Source organism: Xenopus laevis, chromosome 8L, assembly GCF_017654675.1.
Source record: "Xenopus laevis strain J_2021 chromosome 8L, Xenopus_laevis_v10.1, whole genome shotgun sequence".
Taxonomy (NCBI): domain Eukaryota; kingdom Metazoa; phylum Chordata; class Amphibia; order Anura; family Pipidae; genus Xenopus; species Xenopus laevis.
Genome location: NC_054385.1, coordinates 69,814,522 through 69,839,509, shown reverse-complemented (window position 1 = coordinate 69,839,509; position 24,988 = coordinate 69,814,522). Strand labels below are relative to the sequence as shown.

General features: G+C 37.9%; 1 protein-coding gene and 1 long non-coding RNA gene across 3 annotated transcripts; one reads left to right on the top strand and one right to left on the bottom strand.

Annotated features, from left to right (window-relative positions):
• Positions 1-205: 205 nt before the first annotated feature.
• On the bottom strand, positions 206-9,066 carry LOC108698617. The gene is made up of 4 exons (XR_001932688.2): positions 8,651-9,066; positions 6,591-6,730; positions 2,545-2,605; positions 206-2,150 (listed from the first exon to the last, which is right to left on the bottom strand). It is a non-coding gene; the product is annotated as an uncharacterized LOC108698617 (long non-coding RNA).
• Positions 9,067-12,015: 2,949 nt separating this feature from the next.
• On the top strand, positions 12,016-24,830 carry LOC108698616. 2 transcript variants are annotated; one of them, XM_018230234.2, is made up of 7 exons: positions 12,016-12,117; positions 15,252-15,710; positions 19,107-19,252; positions 20,768-20,883; positions 21,737-21,887; positions 22,575-22,688; positions 24,584-24,830. In XM_018230234.2, exons 2-7 carry the CDS (start codon positions 15,524-15,526, stop codon positions 24,719-24,721), a joined length of 852 nt encoding a protein of 283 aa, XP_018085723.1. In that variant the 5' UTR covers positions 12,016-12,117; positions 15,252-15,523; the 3' UTR covers positions 24,722-24,830. The 2 variants fall into 2 exon arrangements, with proteins under 2 accessions (XP_018085723.1, XP_018085724.1); XM_018230235.2 differs by lacking the exon at positions 12,016-12,117 and having other exon boundaries at positions 15,168-15,710.
• The last annotated feature ends 158 nt before the right edge of the window (positions 24,831-24,988 follow it).

The following is a 24,988-nucleotide window of genomic DNA, read 5'->3' as shown; positions in this document are numbered from 1 at the left end:
CATGTGATTTTTTTGGATTCGGTTTGGCCAGGCACTTGGATTCCTTGGAACCAAATCCTGGATTTGGTGCATCCCTAAAAAGCACCTATAGAATTTGCAATAGCTTGCTCTGCACAGGTGGTAGGACACATACAGACCATCCAACAGTTAGCAAACTTTAAATATAAGTTATGGAAACTTAAAAAAAAAACATACATGAAACAGCTTAATTTTATTAGTAAATATATATTTAAATTTTTTGCTTTCATTTGTAACAAATGTGGTAACCATACAACTGAAACGTTGCAAACAAATATACACAGAATAAATGCTATAAATAAACCACTTAAAGTCACCACAAACTCCCAGGAAAAATGTTTGTGCATTTCGGTACATATATTTAATAATCTTTTCAGTTTCTTTTTTGTTCCCAGCAGACACAGGCAAATATGTTAGTCCAGGAATTTCTGAATTGCATTGTTCATCAAGGAATGTTTTCAAAAGATCTTATAAAACAGTAGAATAATGTTTATCAATCATTCATGTTGCTTTCTTTCATTTTGAATTGGAGTGATAACTGAGAATGAGGATTTACTCATTTATTCTTGGGACTCCTGTTGCATCACACAGTAAGACTGAATAACATCTAATGAATTAGCTCCATTAGATTATTTTATAATATTATTTTATTATAATGAATAATAATAATAAGGCTGTGTGTTTATACACATAACTGTCATAGTACATGAATGAAATTGGTCTGTACATTTTTAGAATTATACAAAGTTGCATATTTCTCCAAGGGTGAAAGGACAGTCCTCCAGAGATAACTAAAAATCCTATAGAAGTGAGCATAGCTCTTATCTGGCAAACTGTCCATTCACCCTCTAATATATATGCCCAAAGTTACTATTCTACAAGGAGATAGTCAAGCCTGCAGTTTTGTGCTGCTGTAGCAAACATGCAGCAATTGGAACAAAGCTATATGCCATTCCCAGTGTATCAGATCCTGGCAATGATGCTAATTTAGTTACAAATTTGATACTGAGTTGTCAGAATCACTTTCAGCTCCAATTAAGCCAATTAAGTTTGTGTTCTGGTAACCCAGAACTGTCCATCTCTTTAACTTTTGCAGTAGCAACATGTTTTCAAAGTCCCTTTTGGCTCATAATAAGGTTACAGATTTACGAAAAGACAGGTATAATCTCCCTTCAGTCTTTGATTCAAGAATATCTAGTACAAGTCATTGTTTACAACACATTTCACCAAAACTGTGTTTTCAGGAGTATCTGGGGTAGAATAAGAATAATTCCAAAATCTGACCCTAACTGGCCTTCAGACTGCACCCCCAGCCACAATACTGTAAAACAGAAGAATTAAAGTTAGTTACTGAATCACAACACAGAAATAAAGGAAATTATAAAGCAGAAATATATATAAGGCAAAAGATTTATTATCTAAATTGCTTAGGGTCAGGGATTTTCATACCTGGACCATACCTTAAGGCTACTAAAAATAATTAAACATAAAAATGATAGTTTTTAACATTATTGATACTAGCTTCAGTTATGTAAAATACATTGTTTTGTCATATCAGAGATTTTTTTAAAAAAAAATTGGATTCAATACAGAAATACATTCCTTTATTTCAGAGTTTTCTGTATAACAAGATATCAGATAATAGATCCCACCCTGTATCAGCACACAGGCAAATAATATTTACATTTTACAGAGATTAAAAGCAAGAACTGGAAAGCAAAATACTAACTTGAAAGTACCTTAAAACAGCAATTGTCCTCCCTTATAGTTTCTCTGGGGAATAAATGCAAGTGTTGTGAGTTACATTACTGCATGGGTCACAGAATGTAGTCTCAAACACTAACACTTGTATTAAAATTGTGAAATATTTAGGTTACTCATGTGTTTTTTTTTCAACACAAAAGAAAGCACCAAAATACATATATTATGCAAAACTCGCTGTTTATTCCACATATATTATTGCCATGTATCCTCAAAGACACATATACTGTATTAAATCATACTCTGTCACATTTGGTTGCATTACAGGGTCACGTGCTGTTTACCGACATCAGCCAGGTTGCTCTCAAGGACTGCATGTGAATTGGATGGAAATGGTATACCTGAAATTCCTGCGTCTCTGTATCTGTAAGCTAAATAGAGACAAGTCACTCTATAAGAATCATACAGTGAATTAATTTGTAATCAAAAAAACATGCACAATGTTTCCAATTGTACTATGCATCACTTGTAGGTATCTTACTTTAGCCAGTCCAGCGTGTTTCTACTGGAAAGCACAGATGATACCAAATAATGTATGCACCCTCGTCACCTCCTTGCAAGTGGCTGTTCCCACAAGATGGTAATTATGATGCAACAATGTCATTTGTAATAAGAATACATGTTTTTGCCTATCAGCAAATATAAAGACTCTTTGAAAAACTGTAACTTCTAATGTAACATGTCAGCATCTCAATAATGGTAGCTCCAAAGAACATACAGTTCTCTAGTAAATGTTTGTGTTGCATAACCTGTATGTATACAAACCTGAGGTTGTCGGATCACAGCATTCTCACACATAGCACAGCCACAAAACCCATCAATAACACTGTGGAAAGAGATAAAACAGATGAATGTTCATATTATAAAAAATTAACCATTGGTCAATGCTAAATTAAACCCCTTAGGGCACATGCACCTACCAATGTTGCCTTGGGACATGGTTTGTACAGTCAGTGCCCTACACCTTGTGCCAGAAGCAAAAACAGGTGCAGAACACAGGGCTGTTAGGTCCAAGTACAGGGCTCTCCTTCACCTTGCACACAATAGCATGCATTAGCCTGTGTATCTGTCCAACATGCAATCTAGGGGTGTCCAAAAGGATGCCCAGGTGCCACAAACCAGATAAAGAGCTACTGAATGCAGGCAGCTCTGTATTCACAGGAAGGTCCTGCTACTTTCACCCTACCCAGTGTGATAGTTCAGCTGTACAGGGAAAGACGCATTACATTTTTTCCAATGGGGCTGTACTCACACAGGCGCGTGTAGGCGCCGAACGCAGGAAAAATGCAGCATGTTGTGTCTCAACCTGCGTTCGGCGCCTACACGCGCCTGTGTGAGTACAGCCCCATTGGAAATAATGTAATGCGTCCATCCCTGCGGCTGAACGCAGAAAAACGGAACGCAGGGGAGCGCAGGTAAAAACGCTCGTCTGTAAGAGCCCTAACTCTGCAGAACCAGATGATTGGTGCAACTTGGCAATATTCAGGCAAGTGGTCTGATCTCAAGGGGGAGAACAAACCATACAAGACCAAGTGATTGAATCGCCCAGAAATCAGTCAGTGTTTGAACAATCTTAGTAATGAATTCATCCTTCAGTCTCTAAAAGAACCATAATATTGCGCACGCTTTCCCTTATGTAAGGTTATATAAGCTCTATTAACATAAACTGGAATGTCCAGGGGAGTTTTAGGACTACCAATCTGCTTAAGGGCCCATCAATTTCTTTGTATGACATAATGGTTTTACTATAAATTGAACATGCTGTATAAGAAATAATTGTCTCAAGTGCTTTGCATTTTACCCAACGCATCAACACAGGCCGTCTGAAAAGTCCAGCTGTTCTATATAAATGTAAAATGATGCGACAGTTTGCTAACGTCTATACCCTCTTGAAAGTGCTTCTATAAAAAGCATAGCAGTGTACACATAGTGTTTACATGACCAGAGAAGAATATTAGATTAGGGCATATTTTTAGAAAATTCAGGTAGAAAGCATTGTCTAATACACTTCCCAAGGAGGTGGATAGTGTCAAAGAGGAGGCATACAATGAAACAGGATATCCTGATCTGAAAAAATTCAGTTCAAGGCCAAGGACTACCAACTCTTAAGAGACAGCACGCAGCAGTCAGGCGATGAAAATCTATCTGCTAAAGCAGGGCTGTTCAACTGGAGGACCAACAAGAAATGTTATGGCACAGACTGCTCAAGAGCTCCATTAACTATTAATTTTGATAAAATATTTTTATTCGAATACTGCCCCTGACTGTGTTGTGTAATAATTAACTCTCCCAGTACAGGTATGGGACCTGTTATCCAGAATTCTCAGGACCTGGGGTTTCCACTTATGTGATCTTTCTGTAATTGGGATCCTCATACCTTAACCCTACTAGAAAATAATGTAAACATTAAATAAACCCAATAGACTGGTTTTGCTTCCAATAAGGATTAATTCAAAATTTGGAAAATGAAAAATGTTACAGAGAAATTCAGAGTTTTACGGATAACAGGTTTCCGGATAATGAATCCCATACCTGTATGTGAAAACAGTTGAACAGCACTTAGCCAAAGTATCCATGGTGCATAACTATGTTAATTGTTTTTATGTAAATCTGTTCTAAGTGTTGCAAAATAATTCCTCAAAAAAACTCACACCAATCCCTGACTAACGGCATCAAACTGCAAATGGGTGTCAGCTACATGTACCTTTCAACATCAAAACAAGATATTATAGATCTAGAAAATGATATTAAAGCAGAATGGCAATGGCAGGGAGTACAGAAAGCCATTGAGGACTGTTAAGGAATGTTGTGTAGGTTTGAAGGGCTTGGGGGTTGTTACAAATGCTTTAGTGGGCAGACGCTTATTTTGCAGAACTTGTGGAACCAAATCTGTTTTTGTCAACTAACGAACTTCAGACATTTCCAAACAATAGCCTGTAATATTCAGACAAGCCATGTCTTAAAATATAGCAACATTCAAGCAGGAAAACAAACTGCACACATAGCTAAACTGCTTGCATAATGTGTTTGTTCGGTCCCTTAAACAGCAGCGCCACTGTATAATCCCAGAAACAGCTAATTACATTACATTGCTATAAAAGTCTTATTTCTAATGCTGTGATTGCAGTGGTGTACAGTGTCAGAGTGGGGTGTCCAGGGCCCAACGGGGCTGCCCACTCCAGTCACTAAGTTTGCCAACCTACACAGTGTTACACCGCATTCAGATTTACTTGCATACCTCCCAACATTTTGAAAATAGAAAGAGAGACAAAATAATTTTTAGCCCTTTAAGCTGCAAGTCCCAAGAGACCTGCTTATCTTAAATTGCTACAATTGTTTCTTTTCTTATCTTATATTGTTACAAAAGCATCTATAAGTGCATCTGCCACATATTCTGGGCTCTTTGCCAAAAGCCAATTAAGTTAGAATCTTTGTATCTTTTTCTGGCTGCTCAGTGCAGGAGATCAAAGAGAAAGTAGGGACATTTCAGTAAGCCAGGGACAGCAAAGTCTGGGCAGGGACAGGGCCTGGGTTCGCTGGGGCCCTGTGTTTTTTTCCACCTAGTCAGACCGTGGTGGTGTAACTTGACCCTTCTGGGCTAAAAATATTTGGGATCCCCTCCATGTTACAGTATCATTCCATAAGGCTCACCACAAGCCACCACACAACGCTCCTTTGCACAGTTAATGGACAACAGGGGTGCAGGCTGAAGAGAAGGTGTGGGGTGGTGGAGGGGAAGATGTGGGTCTTTACTAGGCCCCCCATGTATTTGGGTCTGCTTATAGGTAGTTGCACCACCGATTCAATCTACTAGGACATAATTTTTTAATGTATCAGATTTTATTTTCCTTTTTATTGACTTTAATATGTCTATCGCTAAATCTGCACACCCTGTCAAAAGAAATGCACAGGACCAAATAAATTATATAAACGATAAAGCTCCATTACGGCAGGAATTGATGTGAGCAAAGTAAAATGTCTGCACAATATGTTTCAATGCTGTATTAAAGATAATTATAAAATAAATGATCATAGAAGATGAGATCCATCGATTTATGATTCCTTAACACGGCTTTGTCCACTCGATCTGTATAACATTTCTAATCTGCAGAAAAGGCATTAAAACTAGGAAAGTGAAATGAAAAGGAAGGCTCACCACAAACACAGCATTTGTTCCACTGGAATAACATCACCATACTGCTATACTCTATTGCCAAAGTCTCCACATATAGACAAGTGCTGCCACCTAATGCCTGGAAGTGATCACTCAGAGTATGTGCTTGAGAGGCATAAGCAACTGTATACGAGTATATTTTAGTCTGACAGATACATTTTCCACCAGATTTCTGCATTAATCGTCAGTCTGTTCAATAACCACCTATAGCTACAGCCAATTAATGGTCATCTGCACTTCTGCACTTCATAAAACAAATGCAAGTGGGTAAAGATGACCAGTTGAATTCACTGGCAAATGTCTCTGGTGACATCTGGTGTTTTGTCTGCAGAATGGCATCTACATTGTTTTAAATTATGGCATTTAATTTGTTGCTGCCCTTGAGTAGCTTCTGGGCCAATAAAATACTTTACAGAGCAAAATTTACCACACACGACTTCTAGTGGTCAGCTCTGATTTGAAATGAAATTTGTCAGAACCCTTCCCTTTAGATGATTTTAGCAGATTAAGGATGAAAGGGATATGTTTATTTATAGAAGCAAAAATTTAGCCCAAAATATGTAGCACAAATTAGGGTATGTTCTTACTAAAACTTCCCATTTTGATATTGCTGGTGGCAAAATAAAAAAACACACACCTTTAAATTATGTATTGACTGAACCTGAGCTAGGGGTTTCACTCTCTCTAAGCTTTTCACATTCCGGACATCAACTGAAATATGCTTGGAAGGGAAGTGTGTGCCAGCAAGACAGATCCACGTCCATTTGAGTAGAACACCTGGAACAGGAGAATAAAACAATTAACACACAAGGAATATTTTCAGTGCACAATGCTCTATTCAAAGTCATGCATTTAAAGGGGAACTAAAGTCTAAAATAGAATAATGCTAGAAGTGCTGTATTTTGTATACTAAACATAAACACGAACTTACTGCACCACAAGCCTAATAAAACAAATGATTGATGCTTTCAAAGTTGGCCACAGGGGGTCACCATCTTGTAACTTTGTTAAACATCTTTGCAAGACCAAGACTATGCACATGCTCAGTGTGTTCTGGGCTGCTTAGGGATCGTGATAAATTATCAAAACAGCACAAGTCAAATAATATCTACCAGAAGCTGATACAGCAAGACTAATTAATAATCAGAATAGACAGACTGCTGTAGGTCCTGTTTTGTCATGTAATCTAATGTGGATTTTATAGTTTTTGTATTGTTTAATGCAAAACTCTGCAGGACCAGTGGTTGCAGCAAAATAATCCTCCAAATAGAATCCCAGTTTATCTGTTCAAATCTGTCTCCATGATCGTTGTCCCTGCAGCTGGTGTTGGAAACAGTGAAGTTTCCAACTCCAGCTGCAGCTGTAAAGGCAAAAATAAAATCCAATACAAATCTCTACACAGTCTCTGACTAATCTAGTGAAAATGAACAAAGCTGCTTGAGTTCTGCATGGCTGGGAAGTAAGGTGGGGGCTCCCCCTGCTGTTCATAAGTATGATTGTTTCCCTGCAGAGCAGTTAGGAACCATCTGACAATTCCTATCCACAGCAGTAAATGAAGGGAGAATTTCACTGCATAGTCAGGTTTCTTATAAAAACGGTACACATTTTTTTAATAAAGGTATATTGGAAATAGGTTTCTTTTTCATTAAAAATAGGATTTTATTTTTTTGCCTTTAAGTGCCGTTTAAGAACTCATCTGTCAACTTCAATACTATTACATTGTAAGGACTTTAATATTAATATGTAGAGTTTTATTCATGTTCATGGCAGGCTCAGGTGCAAAAACAGTGCCCCTTAGGGATTGTGCAAGATCATTTGTGTGGATTATGAATTAGGTGCAAGCTAGACCTATACAAAATGCCTGCCATTGGCCTTTTGTAATCACTGTAATATGATATTCAGCATGTTACCAACTCTGAAGGAGACTGCTATGTTATCATCCAAAAGGATCGCAATAAATAGGTGTATAGTCACTGATGCAAAACAGAAAGGTCAGCTGTTTGGAGGACGAAATGAGACAGAGGACAATGGTTTTCTAACACAGTCATTTTACCATATTCTTCTGCAAGCTCCTCTCATCATTGTACACCTTTACTTTGAGAAGGAAAAAAACTAATGGCAGTATGATACTAGAAATCCTAATTACACTGCAATACTTTGCATGCAATATATTATGTTTCCATTCAATCTTTTTCTGGTTACCACTCCCACCAACAAAGCCGTGCAGAGCTACAATCACCCTGGAATGGGGTTTGGGGAAGAGCTGACAAAAGCTTTATGCATTACTAGTAAATACATATTCAATAGTCAGTGCATTACTGTGTCTCACAGGAAATGTTATGCCCCCCTGAAATCCTCAGTCATTTGACCTATTTTCTACCACTATATACTGGTATTTTATTTATTACAACCCCACTGGTTATTCTACATGGCTGCCACCCCCTGTAACCGCAGGGACTATTATTTTATAGTTATGTCCCCACAATTGGCACAACGAAAGGCGTGTTTATCCACCATTATATTCATGGGAAGGTGGCATTACAGTGAAAAGGCATTTTCCCGCCCTCGCAGGCTATTGGTCACACTGTTGTCCTGCAAAACTGCCCAAGCGGCTACAGCATTGGTTCAGGTTTGTCGCATGTTATTAGAAGACCCTTCCGATATAATTATATAAACTGAGCAAATGCCTTCATTTACCTCTCCTACCTTTACCCCCGCAGCTGTAAGTGGTGATTTGCTAGGACTTCAGAGCACCTGCGTGCCATGGCCTTCTCAAAGCCGGCAGCACAAGCATTGGGAGCCCTCCTCATTCAAGCGCAGCAGATGGAGACAGAGGAGGCTGCCAGGATAATGCAGCTGCTCAGGGTGATCTTAGGCACACAGGACATGTCCGTCCTCCTGCATCACTGTCAGGGATTCGCTGCCATTCCCTTCACTCAAGGAGAGGAGGCGGGCTGGGAGAGAAACAATGCTGAACAAGCAGCCGACCCAGCCCTGAGGCGGGACAGAGCGGAGCTTGTGGGTTTGTTCTGCTCTCACACTGACTGCAGAGAAAAATCCCATGTACATATTAGGAAAGAGGAGAGCACAGGAGAAGCACCCAGTTTGTCCCAGTGATCCCTCACTGCGGCGTCTGACAGGAGAAAAAATAGCGAGTGTGTGACAGAGAGCAGGCACATCTGCTGTACATCAATCTTCCCACGTGTCATGGAAAGAGAAGTGAAGGCAGTGCTTAGTTCAAGGCTGACATTATGCGCTAATTCAAAGAGGCAGCGCCATGTTTTTGTCCCAAATGTCCCTTCCAGTGATCTGTTTGTCTCAGCCTTCACCATTACAGACAGCAGTAACTCCAGTCCATGAAGCAGGAGTAAAAATAATCAGTCAGTCAGAAGTATTGCAACATACTGGTACATGTTTGATTGCTCACTGTAACAGTTGTTCTGGATGCCAACCCTTAGAGAAACATGGGGGCTCCACACACCAAATATATTTGTCCTGTCCTGTGATACTACCCCTATCAATATTTACTTTGCCAAGTCTGTTAAAAATGATTTGGAGAGATGTATCAGCCAGTTATAATAGCCAGGGATTGCTGATACACGAAAAAGAGTTATGTTATGTTGTTTGTATCCTAATGTGTATTAAATGGTGACTGATCCCAAAGGTGAGGGCAGCCTGTGTGGAAAAATATGGCCATGAGCCTTGTGGTGACCTATTAAAAACTCTAGTTCTTTATAGAGTAATGAATGACATTTGAGCCCTGCTTATCTTCCTATGTATGAACTAAAACTTGTATTCTACACAGCTTATTTCTTATCTAGTTATGTAAATAAAGGTCATATATATATATATATATATATATATATATATATATATATATATATATATATATATATAGTCCATTTTCAGTTTGAAAGGATCCCCCATAGCTACACAGCAGCTTGTTGATACTGTAGAAGTGTAAATTTTTTGTTGTTATGCTACTGTTCCTTTAGGCTAGTATCACACTTAACATTTTTTTCACCGTTGGAAAAACCAGTCGTATCAAAATAGATGTACTTTGTTCGCACATGACCTCAGAGTGTGGAAGTAGCGTGATACAGATGCACATTACATCACTTCAGGTTGCACGCCGGCCCACAGGTACCCCCCCCCCCTCATCTGCTGCCAGATTTAGTGAGGAAGGATGTGAACCTCTGCAAACCAGCCACGGAGTTCGAACCAAGCCCCTCTGAAGATTTTTTTTGGGGGGTAAGCCACTGCCCTAAAATACATATTAGCAAAATTTGTACAGCTTCCCAGAGCTCCTGCTCTGAGTTCCTCCCAGCAGGCTCTAGTGCAGTGGCATCCCCCTGATCCACTAGTAGGTCTGCCACTGGTGTTTGCAGTGAATAAAAGCTAATTACTCCTTATATGAGAATAGCTGAGACTCTGTCTTACACATTCAAGAGTTAAAACCGTTTTGGATGAGAAATAGATCGGTTTTCTGATCTTCCACAGCACAACAGTGCTCTTTTAAAGCATAAGATACAGACTGAAGCAGTACACTGTGGATCTGGGAACTGGAGGAACCAGCCCAACTGGTTTGATTCCGAAACCTAGAAGAAGTCAGAGATGTTTTAATGGTTTTAGTTTGTTCATGGTGATTTCCCACCCCTATGATAGATAAACTAATTGAGAGCTTTTGAGGATTGCAAATTGCTAATTGAACAATGCTTATTATATTATTAAGCCACTTATACACTTAATAGGACTGCACTGGGCAAATCCATAATGGAAAATGACCTTGGATTCATTGTAGATAATAAGGACTTCACTAGGCAAATCCATAATGGAAAATGACCTTGGAGTCCTTGTAGAAAATAAACATGGCTGTAGCAAGCAATGCCAGTCAGCAGCTGCAAGGGCAAAGAAGGTCTTGAGCTGTATTAAAAGGGGGATGAAGTCACAGGAGGAGGTGGTTTTTCTTCCACTGTACAGAGAGCTGGTAAGGACCCAACTAGAATCCAGTGCTCAAACAGGACATTATTGAATTAGAGAGGGTGCAGAAAAGGGCAACTAAGCTTTGTAAAAGGTATGGAAAATCTTAGCTATGAGAAAAGACTGGCCAAGTTGGTGTTGTTCACACTGGAGAAGAGGCACTTAAGGGGATATGATAACCATGTATAAATATATAAGGGGATCATACAATAATCTCTCTAATGCTTTATTTACCATTATGTCTTTGCAGCTGACATAAGGTCACCCATTGCTATTAGAAGAAAGGAGATTCTGTCGAAATTTTCAGAAGGGATTTTTTTTACAGTGAGAGCTGTGAAGATGTAGCATTCCCTCCCTGAGTCGGTTGTGCTGGCTGTTACATTAGGTAGCTTTAAGAAGGGGTTGGATGGCTTTTTAGCAAGTTAGGGAATACAGGGTTATGAAAGATAGCTTATAGTACAAGTTGATCAAGGAACTAGTCCAATTGACAGTTATGAAGTCCTTTTACAGCATTGTTCATTATTCAATCCGTGCATTAGTGAAGCTTACAATCTAAGTTTCCCTTACATATTCATACAGACTAGAGTTAATTTAATCAAAAGTCAGTTAAGCTATGTTTTTGAAGTGTGAGAAGGGACCAGAGAAGCCAGAGGAACACCTTTTTTGCAGACTACTGTGCACTACTTGTAAGAGTGAAAAAAGGGTTAAAATGTTGCTGTGCTGTAATGTACAATGTTCACCAGGAGATGGTAGTAGAAATTAAAACTAAAAGGTGTGATTACTGGTAGTGGCCATTAGATGGAACACACAAGCAGGAAAATCACCATAGAAAGTTCTGGCATAGGAAGGGGTTCCTGTAAGAAGTAAGCAAAGAGCTGGCAAGACACCTCAGAGGAAGCAAGGAAGGAGCCTCACGTATCACATTCAGAACAGACAGAACTCAGACCAGAACATACATTTTTGTTATAGCAGCAAGAAACAATTACATTAATGAGCATGGGAAGCTGAGAGGGGATAGTAAGAAAAGTGCAGCACCAGTTAAAACATTAGAGTCAGTAGTACAGGGAAGAAAATGGACCATAATGGTCTTAAAGCAAGAAGCCTAACTGAGGAGAATGCTCCAGTTCCCACAGAAGTAGTACCTGACAAAGAAATGTACCTGAGGGGTCTGCCCTGGATAGCGGGTATGTATGAGGGTCCTCCTGTGAGAAGGTATTGGAGGCTAAAAATTTCGTTTTATCCCTAGACCCTTCAGATGACCCTTCAGATGGGGTCTGCTGCCTCAGAGTCAAATTTTCTGATGTAGAACATGCAGTTGCTTATGTGCTACAGCTCTGCATATGCATACACAGGCACAACTCTTGCTCACTGCTCTAGTACCATGGATACTGAGCACAACTACAAATGATTAAATGAGTCTGTGTGTGGTTACTGAGTGGTCTCACACGACATTCTTGTTCCATTGCCAGATGTAACAACTCAAATCAGGGGTGCCCAAAAGGTAGAGCGGGATCTACAAGTAGACCTTTTGCTGATGATGATTAGATCTCAAGACACTGTCAACAAACAGCTTGTCTATATCACACTCCTGTTTCATGCTTTTCATTCAGATACTGTATTTACTATGTTAAGGTTACAAAGGAAAAAGGTGTTTGTTAAATATAGCAATAAACATTTTCCCATAAATCACTATTTAAGTAATATTTTCCATTGAACAGAATGCTAACAATGCTTTTATGGATGTAGATCATAATGGAACAACATCACTAATAGTAGATCTCACATTAGTAAAGTATGGGCACTTCTGCCTCAAATGATTGCTCCAGGGCCATCCCAATGAACGACTGACTTCTTTGAATGACATCATCATATTCATATAGTGTAGCCAATAGAAGCGCACTACCCTTATAACTTAGCCAGTAGTGTTTACAAGGAAAATATATTTTGCATTACAGTAATGCAGATATTCTAGAGAGGACATTAACGTGTAAGCTGAAACCATTGAGAAGTGATATATGCAGCAATACACTGATCATAAAAGTTCAATTGTTATCAAATGGATGAAGCATAGATATTGTCATGTGGATAGGCCAAGACTTAATAAGTGATGGGCTAATTTCATAAATTTCCCGCAAAATTCGTGAAACTGCCGAAAAATTTGCAAAATGGTGATTTTGACGCCTGCGTCAATTCACCGTCTTCAAAATCCGTGCCATCGCCGGAACCTTTGCTGGCATCGGAAAAACTTGGACGATGGCGGCAAAAATCTTTCATCGCTGGCGAATTTTTGCGGCAAATTCAAGATTTTATTAGATGGCGGCGAAACGGGCTGATTTGCCACGAATTTCGCGCCTGGCGAATAAATTCGGCCATCACTAGTCTTATTCCTAGACCTGGGCTAAACCCTACTGAAATTTTAGCAAGACCAGAATAAATTTCAGGCAGGAATTAGTGAGTCTGGAGTTTTTCTGCATAATTTGAAGCCCATGTACATTAGACCAAGTCTTTCACAGCAGGTCTGGACTGGGATTCAAAATAGGCCCTGGCATTTCAAGTACAAAGAGGCACAGGCCCACTAAATAGTGACTCTTAATGGCATCTTACAGCAGCCCCTCTAGCACTTGCCAGAACACACATATTGCCAATCTGGACCTGCTTCACTGTATATTTCCTGGACAGATTCTGAGTGTTTCACTTCTGAATATATCCCAGTGTTGTTTCAATGTTGCAGATGGTGAGGTTTGTATGTCAATATCTTTGTCTGTGCCCGTCCCGATGGAATGGTGTCACATAATTAGTGTCTTCTCCTTCATGATTAGGAAGCTAATATAGAGTGCTAGATACAGTACAGGTATGGGACCTGTTGGCCAGAATGCTCCGGACCTGGGATTTTCCAGATGATAGACATTTCTATACATTAAATCATGTAAACATGAAATAAACCCAATAGACTGGTTCTGCTTCCAATAAGGATTAATTATATCTTAGTTAGGATCAAGTACACGTTATTGTTTTATTACTACAGAGAAAAAGGAAATAATTTTTAAACATTTTCATTATTTGGATAAAATAATAAATATGGTAGAAGGCGTTTCCTTAATTCAGAACTTTCCGGATAACGGGTTTCTGGATAACTGGTCCAATACCTGTACAAGGAAAAAAAATCAAGACATAAACAAATATGTAGTTTGCATTATAAGATGAAAGATGGTAGGTCAGTAATTAGGAAACTGACCTTGATGGCTATCAAGGTTAGAGTATTCTATAAATGCATAATCAAAACAAGGTAAGTTTCCCAAAAATCAGGCAAAAATTTCTATAAATGCATGCACATTCCCTACCAAAACCAGTGATGAAAGGATCTAAAGGACAATGAAACCATAATTCACTGGAGGTTTAAAAAAAAAAATAGGTTTAAAAAAAATAAGGCACCCTAGTGAATTCAATTATAAGTAAAGGAAAAACCTCTGGTGGGGTTACCAAGTTATTAGCTAAACCTAAGTGATTTCAGTAATTTATCTATCACCCCAGACTGGTTCTTCTCTTCTTCAAAAAACACTCCAGCCCCAGGTATTTTCTCTTTTTCCACTTCTTCAGTTATACTTCCTCACACATATATAGATCACTGTGTATTTTCTACAAGCTAATATACAGAATGAATGAATGTAATGATTTGCCCGCTCACTTAGAGAGCTAAATCTCTGAAGCAACAAAATGCTACAAATCTTCCCATGCCCTGTTACCTTTAAAGCAAAGCATCCACAATGTGTAAATACATCAGTGGAGGCATCTACCAGGTTCGGTGTTTGACACTATAAGCATATATGCCCTTCACCTAGCACAGGGTTAAAGCCAGGGCTATCTGAGAGCCCTATTGATTTTACAAGCCTTCTGTAAGGGCAGATGCAAACAAGCAATAGCTGACATAAACGGAAATATTTTGTGTACACCAATTGTTGAATGCCTTTTTTGTCATCACCGGCTTTAATTAAGAATCTTCCTTTGATTTTTGGATCTCAAATCACAGAAACGCTCTTTAAACACCTGAAAATGGATTTCTTATTCAGTTCTCAAAAGGCACATTGCATCTTCACACATAAGAAAATACCTAATTAAATCTTAATAGTATTAAAGAGGGACGTTTTATGTACAAACAAACCCTGCTCCTGTTTTTACCTTTAAGCAAATTAATTTAGAGTATATGAATTTAAGGAGCTAATGGGAGGGTTAGTTATACTTACATACACAAGCACATTTATCGTAACGCTGAATGATGTATTTCCTGCTGCTTTGGAGATAATGATGTTAATTTTCTCAGTTGCTAGGTGGCAGTGCTGGTTGTAGAAGAACAGAAGAAAACATCTTTTATCCTCAGAGAGAGAAAGAGAAAGATCTCAGAGCAGCAAGAGCCTCTAACAGAGGCATGGGGGGTAGCACAAAGAATGGTAGGGGAAACGCGCTGAATGCAGTTTGAGCTCTAATGCTTACTGCTATAGATATAAGCTAAACTTGGACGAATGAGTCCCCTCCAAAAGCAACAACAAATTTTCCACGCAGGCTCAGACACCTTCTCTGGAATCCAGAGTAGATATGGAGACTGTCACTGATATGGAGGTGTCCCTGTCAGGGGATACGGGGGAAGCGGAGGAGATACAAACCAAGGAGAATAAAGAGGATGAGTCCTCAGAACAATGGGGCGAATATCAGGGGACATGGGGCAGAGGGATAGAAATAGAGACGTGTTGGTGCAAGAGTGGGCTACATGGATGTTGTGAAGGTAAGAGCAAACAAACATATTTATAATTAAGGCTTCAAGACCATACATGTACTGTCAGTTTTTTATTTCAAAAATTCCACATTCACATTTTTTAAATGTTATGCAGATGCAGTAATAAAATTGTCAATATTGATGTGTAAAATATGGATATACAGACCATTCTAGCATAAGTCTATGTTGAGGATAGTTTAATACTACATCTAGGCCAGTTTCACACCAATTTTTAATAAGCTGCTGTTGACTTCACAAATTACTGACTGTACCGCTTCAATCTCTAAATCCCAAGACTGCTATCAGCTATATTTAGATTTCTGCATTCTACAAAGCTGCTCTGTGTATCACTGCTTTGCATAAAAATAGGGATTGAACAGAAACATGGCCATCCTGCCTATGGACATTGTGGGACTACAGAAATACTTATTGTACTAACACAGTTACACACTTAAACAATCATAGCAGTGTTCCCAAAAATACAGTCACATATACATAGAATTATACTGTATATATTTTTTTTTCACTTAGTCTGTATTTGAGTTGCAATCGAGGTTGCTTTGAGTGGTTAACAATTTCTTTGCCAAATAACAGATTTACTGTACAACTTATTGAAGTATTTTGTGTTTTCATGCTGTATATATTTACACATAATATAAAGATACATTGCATAAGGGTCTATTATGACATCAAGCACATTTGCGGCTGTGGGAAAAAAGGTACAGTTGTTGTACGAATCAGCTCCATTCTTTAAAGGTAGCAGTAGCTCCATGGTTTCCATTGCAGCCTGCGTCATTAGATGCAGCGCACTTGCGTCTAAAAAAATCATACAAAGACATAATTTTGTTGCAGATTGCCAAAACTTATGACATCATGACACAAAAGAGTTTAGCTTTTGTAACCATGTATTACACTTCATAGAATAACTTAATAGAAACAGAAATATTATATGAACCCTAATGACCTTATGAAGTTCATATTCTGGGCCATAAAGGAAACAATAAAAGATTGTATAAACTTGCTTAAAAGACTGTATAAACTTGCTTAAAAGACTGTAGGGTTCATTAAAAAAACACAAACGCAATGTGCACATTGCAATTTCAAGTGTGCCACTGTGTTTTTTACCCACAATACAGCATTTATCCCTAAAATTCCAGCATAATTGCGTCTGTGAGGTGGCTTTGTGCCTGATGTAGTTGCGTTGGATACTTTAAAATGAGTACAGTTGTTCATGAACTGCAATTCTGCTGACAATCTTCAGTGTTTGGATGTTGCCATTTCAACCACTTGACACCTGCTCCCGATTCTTTTGGTGCACATTGTGGCGTAAATTGATATTGGCTGCTTTGGGAGCCCGGGAGCTACTGTTGCCTTTAAGGGATCCCCTATGTCAATAGATGCACTCGGTAATTTGCAAGAAGAGGTTGGATGGAACCAATGAGTAAAATTATGTAGAAGTACATTTAGATGAAAGAAGACTGCACCTGGGTAGTTTGGTTTCCACCCAATACACTGCCCTACCAAACTGCCCTTCTCCTGGCAAAGTCTAAAGGTCACTATTGCATGCTATTTTTTTTAGATATCTGCTAAATTTGAAATAGTTGACAATTTTGACCATTTTGTCCATCATTCCCTCAGAATGACAATTTTCACTTTCCATTCAGCACTTCCTAGATGTCACTGCTCCACACATATTCCCCCGTTCTCTTCACCATTTAATTGTGTAGCCTGGGCATGGGGATGGACATCGAGTCCCCCATTCTGGTGCAAAAACAAAAACAAAAAATGATGCAAGGCTTGCCTTAATAACAGTGTCCACAAAATGGCTCCTGCCTGCTTGCTAATATTATGAATTCCCAGACTGAAAGAAACAAGATTCAAATAATTTATATAGTGTAATTAAAGTTCATCTTACTTGACTAATGTGATAAAATAGGATTATGAATATTTTTTTGGGTGATGTGTCCCCTTTAATTCACTGTACATGCAGAAAAGGGACCATCACATTTGACAAATAATCAGCCCTGTAGCAACAGCTTTTTATGACAGATGTAACATTACAACAGCAGCCCAGAACTCACTGTGTATGTGCAGTGACACTCAAATATCCAAGATGGGGAATTCCTGAGTGATCCATAGATCATTACTGTTATAGGGCCTTATATATACTCTGTAAAGTAAGAATGCAGGGTTGTATTCTCTGCTGGTGTATAAACTTCTGTGTAGAAAAGCTGATCTGCCTTCAGTATAAGCTGTTAGCAAACACACAGCATATTAATAGACCGTAAGTGTTAAAGTATGCATTTTCACACTGAATTATGAACTATTAGAAAAAAATAAAATCCATTTAAATAGTTACATTGTTAAAGAACATCTGTTGCATGAAAACATATTCAGCTTTGTCTAAATGCCACTACACCCAACATGATACCAAAAAGGCCGGCGTAATGATTCTTTCACTTTTCTGTCTCTTCATTTTTTTCGACACTTCCTTTGTCTGTATGTATAACTTATTTCTGTAAACATTTGGCCTAAGCAGCACCTTCAGCTGTAACTCACTGCTTAATAAAGTGGCAGGTGCATGATACAAAACACTAGTTGTATATCTGTGATAATTTTTTCACCTGCAATGAACCACTATGTGGTTTTCAAACACGCAAAATGATGAGTTCATCTCTAATGAAGTATATTAATCATACTTATATATATATATATAATCATAGTTATAGCCTTTTTCCATTGTAGCGTGAACTTTCATATAATAATACATAAAATAAGAGGCAGCGCCAAAGGCTCAGGAAAACAAACAACGAAAACATGTAGTGTAATATAGCTTGTTATATAGCACCCCTTATTGTGTTCAATAAAATTAATATATACCGGTACATCGCAGGTGTGCCCCCCCATCCAGTTAAGAAGAGTAGATCACTGTTGTACCCAAAAGTTTTACTTTTCTTATATAAACTTTTTAGGTGGTGGTACTCACAAACGTTAGCTTTCAAATCTTGCACATAACAAATTTTATCTTGAAGCACAGCTCGCCTTTTGATATAAGAGTTCTTCTGAAGCAGTCACATATAAATGTAGCAAGATGAGGGACAGTAGCCCCGTAACAAAAACATACACTATTTAGTTTCTTTGTATTGTGAATTGGGCTTGAAGGGATACAAGTGCTAGCCAGACAAGGACTGTGAACTTATTTAAAAATTGGCACTGAACAATAATTTGATATAATAATGACATACATATAGTACATATGTGTAATAAATACACATAAGTCTTTCTTAGGCTGAAACATTCTGAATATATAGTTACATTTTTTCATCAGTCTCATAATATATAATAATATAATTCAGCACTGGTTTTAAAAGTGTATTATAAATTATTATATTGTTGTGTTTAAAGATAGGTGGACCACATTTATAGATGTAAACACAAAGGAGTCAGAATTGGTTACTGAATTAACACAGATGCCTAAACAAAATGAACGATGGTGGTGTGAAGACAACACAAGGCCATGTGAAAGATCAACAAAACATTCCACAGATAAAGTAAGTCGGGAATAACATACCTATATTCAAGAGAATAATTTCCTCAATGTTTGTGTATGTTATGCAATGCTTTAATCCACAGCCATACTATATAAATTTGTTTAATGAAGACACAACAGACAAAAGCGTCAGCCCTATGTAACATTGCCACTACACACTAGATTAGAAAACCTGTGATGTTCTACCTACCTATTGCAATGAGGTAGTACTTCCTTTATGGTAATACATTCCTTCTGCCATATATATATATATATATATATATATATATATATATATATATATATATTCCACCTTTCACTGTAGTTCGATCAGCTGTTGCCAAAGCCTTTTCCCCTTCCCCTGCCTCATCACTTGATACATCTGACCCTCTCAAACTGCCTGCATATTGATAAATAGGTCAGTGTTTTTTCATACACTTCCAGTTAATATTCTACAGTACTGTATTACCAAGACTCAAGTCCCTGAGAAGTTGGATTGTCTAGGCAATGTAGAGTAAAGAGGGAAATAAGCAAACTTAAAGTGGACAATCTGCTTGGTTTTATGTTTGCCTTATTGACAGCCACTATTACTATTATTAGCAGTGCTATTGTAAAAAGGGACGTTGGCTTTCATGAGATATTCCGGCAAGCAGCCAAATAAGTGGATCTGTGTTTTTGGCCTTCTGTGTTTATGCCTTAATCATATCTGACCCATCACCCAAATCTTGCCCCTTCAATGTATATTTAGGATGATGCTTTCCAATAACTATGGGCATTTTAATAGCAATTAGTTTGGATTTACATATAATGCAACAATATGTGTGACTTTTTAATCAAATATTGTCATGATTGTTCCCCTTTAACCGTATGAGTCTGTTAAAATAAGGATTACATTTTTATGATTTTTGAGCTTTCAAATAGGGTACTAAAAGGTGAGCAGGGAAATGGCTAAGCCAAATGATTGGTGAGAGCTATTGCAATGCTAAAAAGTCCCATTAAATGGAAGAACTGATTGAGGTGTCACAAGAGAACTCATTATACAATATGAGCAATTTTCTAATGTTTTTAGCACACTACCTGTTGATTGGTTGCTTTGGTGATTTATTAGATACATTGCAAAATAAATGGCCATCTACATGTAGTTTGTGGCTTATGTATTTTAAGGGCTAGATCTAATCTCAGAATGTGCCACTGTTTATAGGCTAAGCTGAATTCTTGTAAGGTGCCATGTAGGCACCTAAAGGTTTCAGATTTAGGGTGGCAGTCCTTGGGAACTTACATGGTAAATAAAGATACACTGCCAAGGCAAGGGGGTGGGCAGAAGCCCTCATTATGATATATCATTCCCAGTACATTCAGATGTGTGGGCAATAGGTACTTTGTATGTCTCATAGCATAACATAACATAAAACAAAACATAACATTAAAAAAAATCTATGTTTAAAAGAGCTACAACCCGTGTGCCTGTATTCTTCACTATTTTGTGTTCAACATTGAGAGATATTTTACTATATATCTCATTTGTCTTTTGTTTCAGAGCAGCCTGCAAAGAATTTTTGAAAATTGTTTCCCACCATTTGCACACCCAGTGGTAGAAGAAAAACCTACACCTTTGGAACTACCTACCAGTGGGAAAAGCCATACACAAAACAGGTATACTATTTGGACTGAGATTCAAAACAGGCCCTAGCATTTCAAGTACCCAGAGGTCCCAACAGACCCAATAAATATGCCATCTTATAGCAGCCTCTCTTGACATTTGCCAGAATCCAAAAACAGTCCTGAATATGCATTTTCTATATGCATCATATACTCTTCCTGTTGACATTTATTCTTGTTAGTGTAAACTTGTGTGCTGCGCTAAAAGGAAAATTATTCTTTGGTATATTTGGTGGGAAGATAGATGCATCCAGTTTCTGTGATACATGACTTACAAAAATAAATAAATTCAAATCCAGTGTAAAATATACATACAGGTACACATACTAAAAGTGGCCCTGTAATATCAATAATTACACATACAGGTATGGGATCTATTATCCAGAATGTTTGGGGCCTGGGGGTATCCAGATAAGGGTTTTTGGATGTTAAGGCCCAGTAGGATAGTTTTGCCTAAAGTATGGATTTACACAGCTTAGTTACCATCAAGTACAAGGTACCATTTTATTTTTACAGAGAAAAAAGGAAATCATTAAGAAAGAAATAATTTGTTTAAAATGGATTCTATGAAAGATGATCCTACTGTAATTCGAGATGTTACTATTTCTAGTTTATTAATGTACCTTTAAAAGCAGTTAGAAGTGTCCTAGAAAAAGTCCACTAATCATGCCTAATCTAATGCTATACACACATGTAAAATCATGGAAAAAAAGTCAAAATTAAAAAGTCAATACTCTTTAAATAAACAAATAATTATTAAACTTTGTTTTCCACTGTACTTAAAATCATCACTGATGAAAACAAGCTTATAAAACTTTTCAACTGTTTCTGTTACATTTCCCCTCAGATCAGTGGAACAACTCTGGGATACAGCATGTAGTAGGGGAAGACAGTGTGATCAATATTACAAATGGGAAGGATCCAAACTTCAAAGTTCCTATCTTTCCATGCTTCATATTAAGCCTAAAAATGTGGAGGTGCAATCAGCACGTTGCTTGGTAAGATACCGTATATACTATATATTCCTTCTACAGCAATATCTATTGACTAACAAACAGAACATGAGACTGGTAGCTTTAGTGCGTACATTTCTCCTGTCTATACCTCAAGTATGACAATACTAGTTGTTAATATGAAATCATCTCTTCCCAAAACCCTCTGATGCTACCGAAGGCTAGTCCTTTGATATGCATACATTGCATGCTCCCACAAAATGAACAAAAATGAAACATTGTCCTTTATTCAACACGAGCCACAAATGAATCACAAATGAATAAAAAGGTGCATGTAACACAAGTACAATGTGAAAAGGTCAAAGACTATTTTTATATCTAAACTGCAGCATTCCCCCACAGAATTCCAGTGTAAAAATGATTGCCTACAAAATAAAACTGAATGCAATTTTTTTTATTAGTAGCCACTTTTGGGAAATTTTTGTTTTGATTGGATTGGTAACAGCCCACTTGTAAATGTCTCATGGCTCAACAAGTTATATCATATATATCTAGACTGCAGGTCAGATGTGGCTCTACACAGTATTTTTATGGCTCCATAAACTGTATATGACATAATTTTAAACATCAAACATATGGTGTGCCCAAATTATGTTATTGTATAAATTAGCTTTTTTTTGTCTTGAAACATTGACAAAATGTGGTAGATATATTACATTTTACTTTTTACAGACAAACACTCACAAGGTCAAGTCGATTGTCACCTCTCCAGTCCCCAGTGAAAAAATACAGTCCCAGAAAGTGAGCACAGTTGTCAGACAGGAACCAGATCTGAAGCTAATGAAGGTAAGAGTGTTGGGGAAGTAATTGCTTTGACGTCACACAGAAGATCAGATCACATTGTTACTCAGCTGCTTCCGATTCCCAAGCATAAAATTCATTAAAATACAGATACCAAATTGCAAATTGCATTACAAATAATTTACAACACTAACACAAACAACTTGTGAGGGAATTTAATATGAAACCAATAGATTTTTCAGCTCCATGGTCCAAAAAAAGTTGTAATCTAGTCCCAGAAATACTCATTTTTTAGTTGTCCTGTATGTAATGCACCTGTAAAAATTTAAAGATTATGCTATTAGGGAATACAATTAAAAAGACCTAACTCTTATCTAATATTGAACTTAACTCATCAAACTGATGGCCAGAATTGGAAAACTGTTAACAAGAAATTTTAATGTCCTTTAGTATGTAATGTATTTTAATATACAGTGTAAGTTAAGGCATTAAACTCGAGCGATATCTTTTATGTTTATGCACTTTCAAATATTAACGAACCCCCAGCAGGTTCACCTCCCACAGGCACATGTAGGTAGAGTATGGAAGTATGCATAGTAGAGTAGAGTATGGTACACAGGCAGCATAGGGCAGGCAGAGTATGGCCCACAAGCCGCATAGGACTGGCAGAATATGCCATACAGGCAGCCTAGAGCAGAAAGAGTATGGCACACTCAGGCAGAGTAGGGCAAGTACAGTATGGCACATACAGGTAGGGTAGAGCAGGCACAGTCAGAGCAGTGGAGGAGACAGGGAAACCTATCAGGACCAATTTAAGATCAATATGTACTGTCTTATGTACAGGAACACAATGCAAATGTGAACAATGCAGAATTTCTACAGACTGAATCTGAGGACAATATAATCCCAGTTGTAATACCTATTGAAATTTACACAAAGGTAAACAATCAAAGTAGTAGCCAGACTTTAATGGAGGGCCACATAAAGGGGGCCGCAGTACAGCACTCCTCTAGTGCATTACATGGATGCGAAAAATAAAGAGGGTAAAAATCACTGAGGGAGACCACATCGATACCTGAGACAAAGCACTACACTAAAGAAAGAGGCTAATATTCTGACCTACAATGATAGACAATATGGCTGATTTGTCACTAGCTATAATTGTTACCAAGTGGTACTAATGGTTACCAAAAATACGTAGTATGTCAGATTTAACTGTTTGTTTTTCAGACTAGAGCAATCCCTGTTTGCAAAGCTGTTAAATAAATAAATAAATAAATAAATAAAGGAAAATGTTAATAAATGGAGAAAACAATGAGTTGCTTGATTCCTGACTTCAATCTCTGATAACTCTGCCCCTGAATATAAATGTTTAATGTCTCGTTTGAATGTTAGGTGTACAGTATTCCCTTCATGTGAACCGCAATCACAAACAAATGAAGAGGTAAATGTAGTGCTAAAGAATTATTAGCTGTAATGCTAAATTATATAAATCTCTTTAAACAAATTAAACAGAGCTGCCTACATTTAACTGAGAAAAAAATAGCTAGGGGCCTAAATGACATGCCTGTTTTAGTGCATTGATTTTGTAATAGACTAGTGGCTTCCCCTAGTGGCCAAAATGCTTAAGATCCAATCCACTTACAGGCAATACTTCCCTGCAGTTCAGACAATTCCTAACTCTTTTGCACCACCTGTTATGTGTGTCAGTTTGCCTCTCTGTTTAAATATTTCTTATTGTGATTTATACATGAATAGATCTACAGCAACAGGTAACCAAGTTCTCCCTATTTAGCTGCTATGGCGATACAACTCACAGAATCCCCCAATAATCAACTTTGTTCTCTTTTCACTCTGTTTACAACCACTACCTACTCACTACCTGCCTTAAACCTTTTTGCTTTCTTAATTTTTTGCACTTGCTCCCTTCCTTTCTCCAGGTTGCCTCTGTGTCAGTCCATGTAAGTGGGTTCAGCCCATCTCATCACTTGCAGTCTTTGTTCCAGCACTGGACACAGCCCAAAGGAAAAGCAAGGTTGACGGTGGACTACAACTTTAACCCCAGCGTGCTAGTTTAATGGCTCCTAGCCATTAGTTAGGATACAAAGTGGCCTGGTTTGTGCAGAGCCCAGGAACCTTTTGTCACAGATGCTTATATTTTCTACAATAAATTTTAGTGGTTGATAACTGGTGTGTACTGAAAACCTCTCCATTCTTACATAAGTTTAGATGGGTTTAACTCTTGATTCCAAAGAACACAAAATCTTATCTCCGTTTGGAGCATATGAACATACACACCTGAAAGGAAGTTTTCACGTGTGATGTTCATGCACCAAGCGTTTGGT

Excerpts from the sequence above, each read along its gene's own strand:
- LOC108698616 (XM_018230234.2), top strand. The coding sequence starts at position 15,524 with ATGGAGACTGTCACTGATATGGAGGTGTCCCTGTCAGGGGATACGGGG. Across the intron at positions 15,711-19,106 it reads GCTACATGGATGTTGTGAAG|ATAGGTGGACCACATTTATA; the intron begins GTAAGAGCAAAC and ends TTGTGTTTAAAG. Across the intron at positions 21,888-22,574 it reads TGCAATCAGCACGTTGCTTG|ACAAACACTCACAAGGTCAA; the intron begins GTAAGATACCGT and ends TACTTTTTACAG.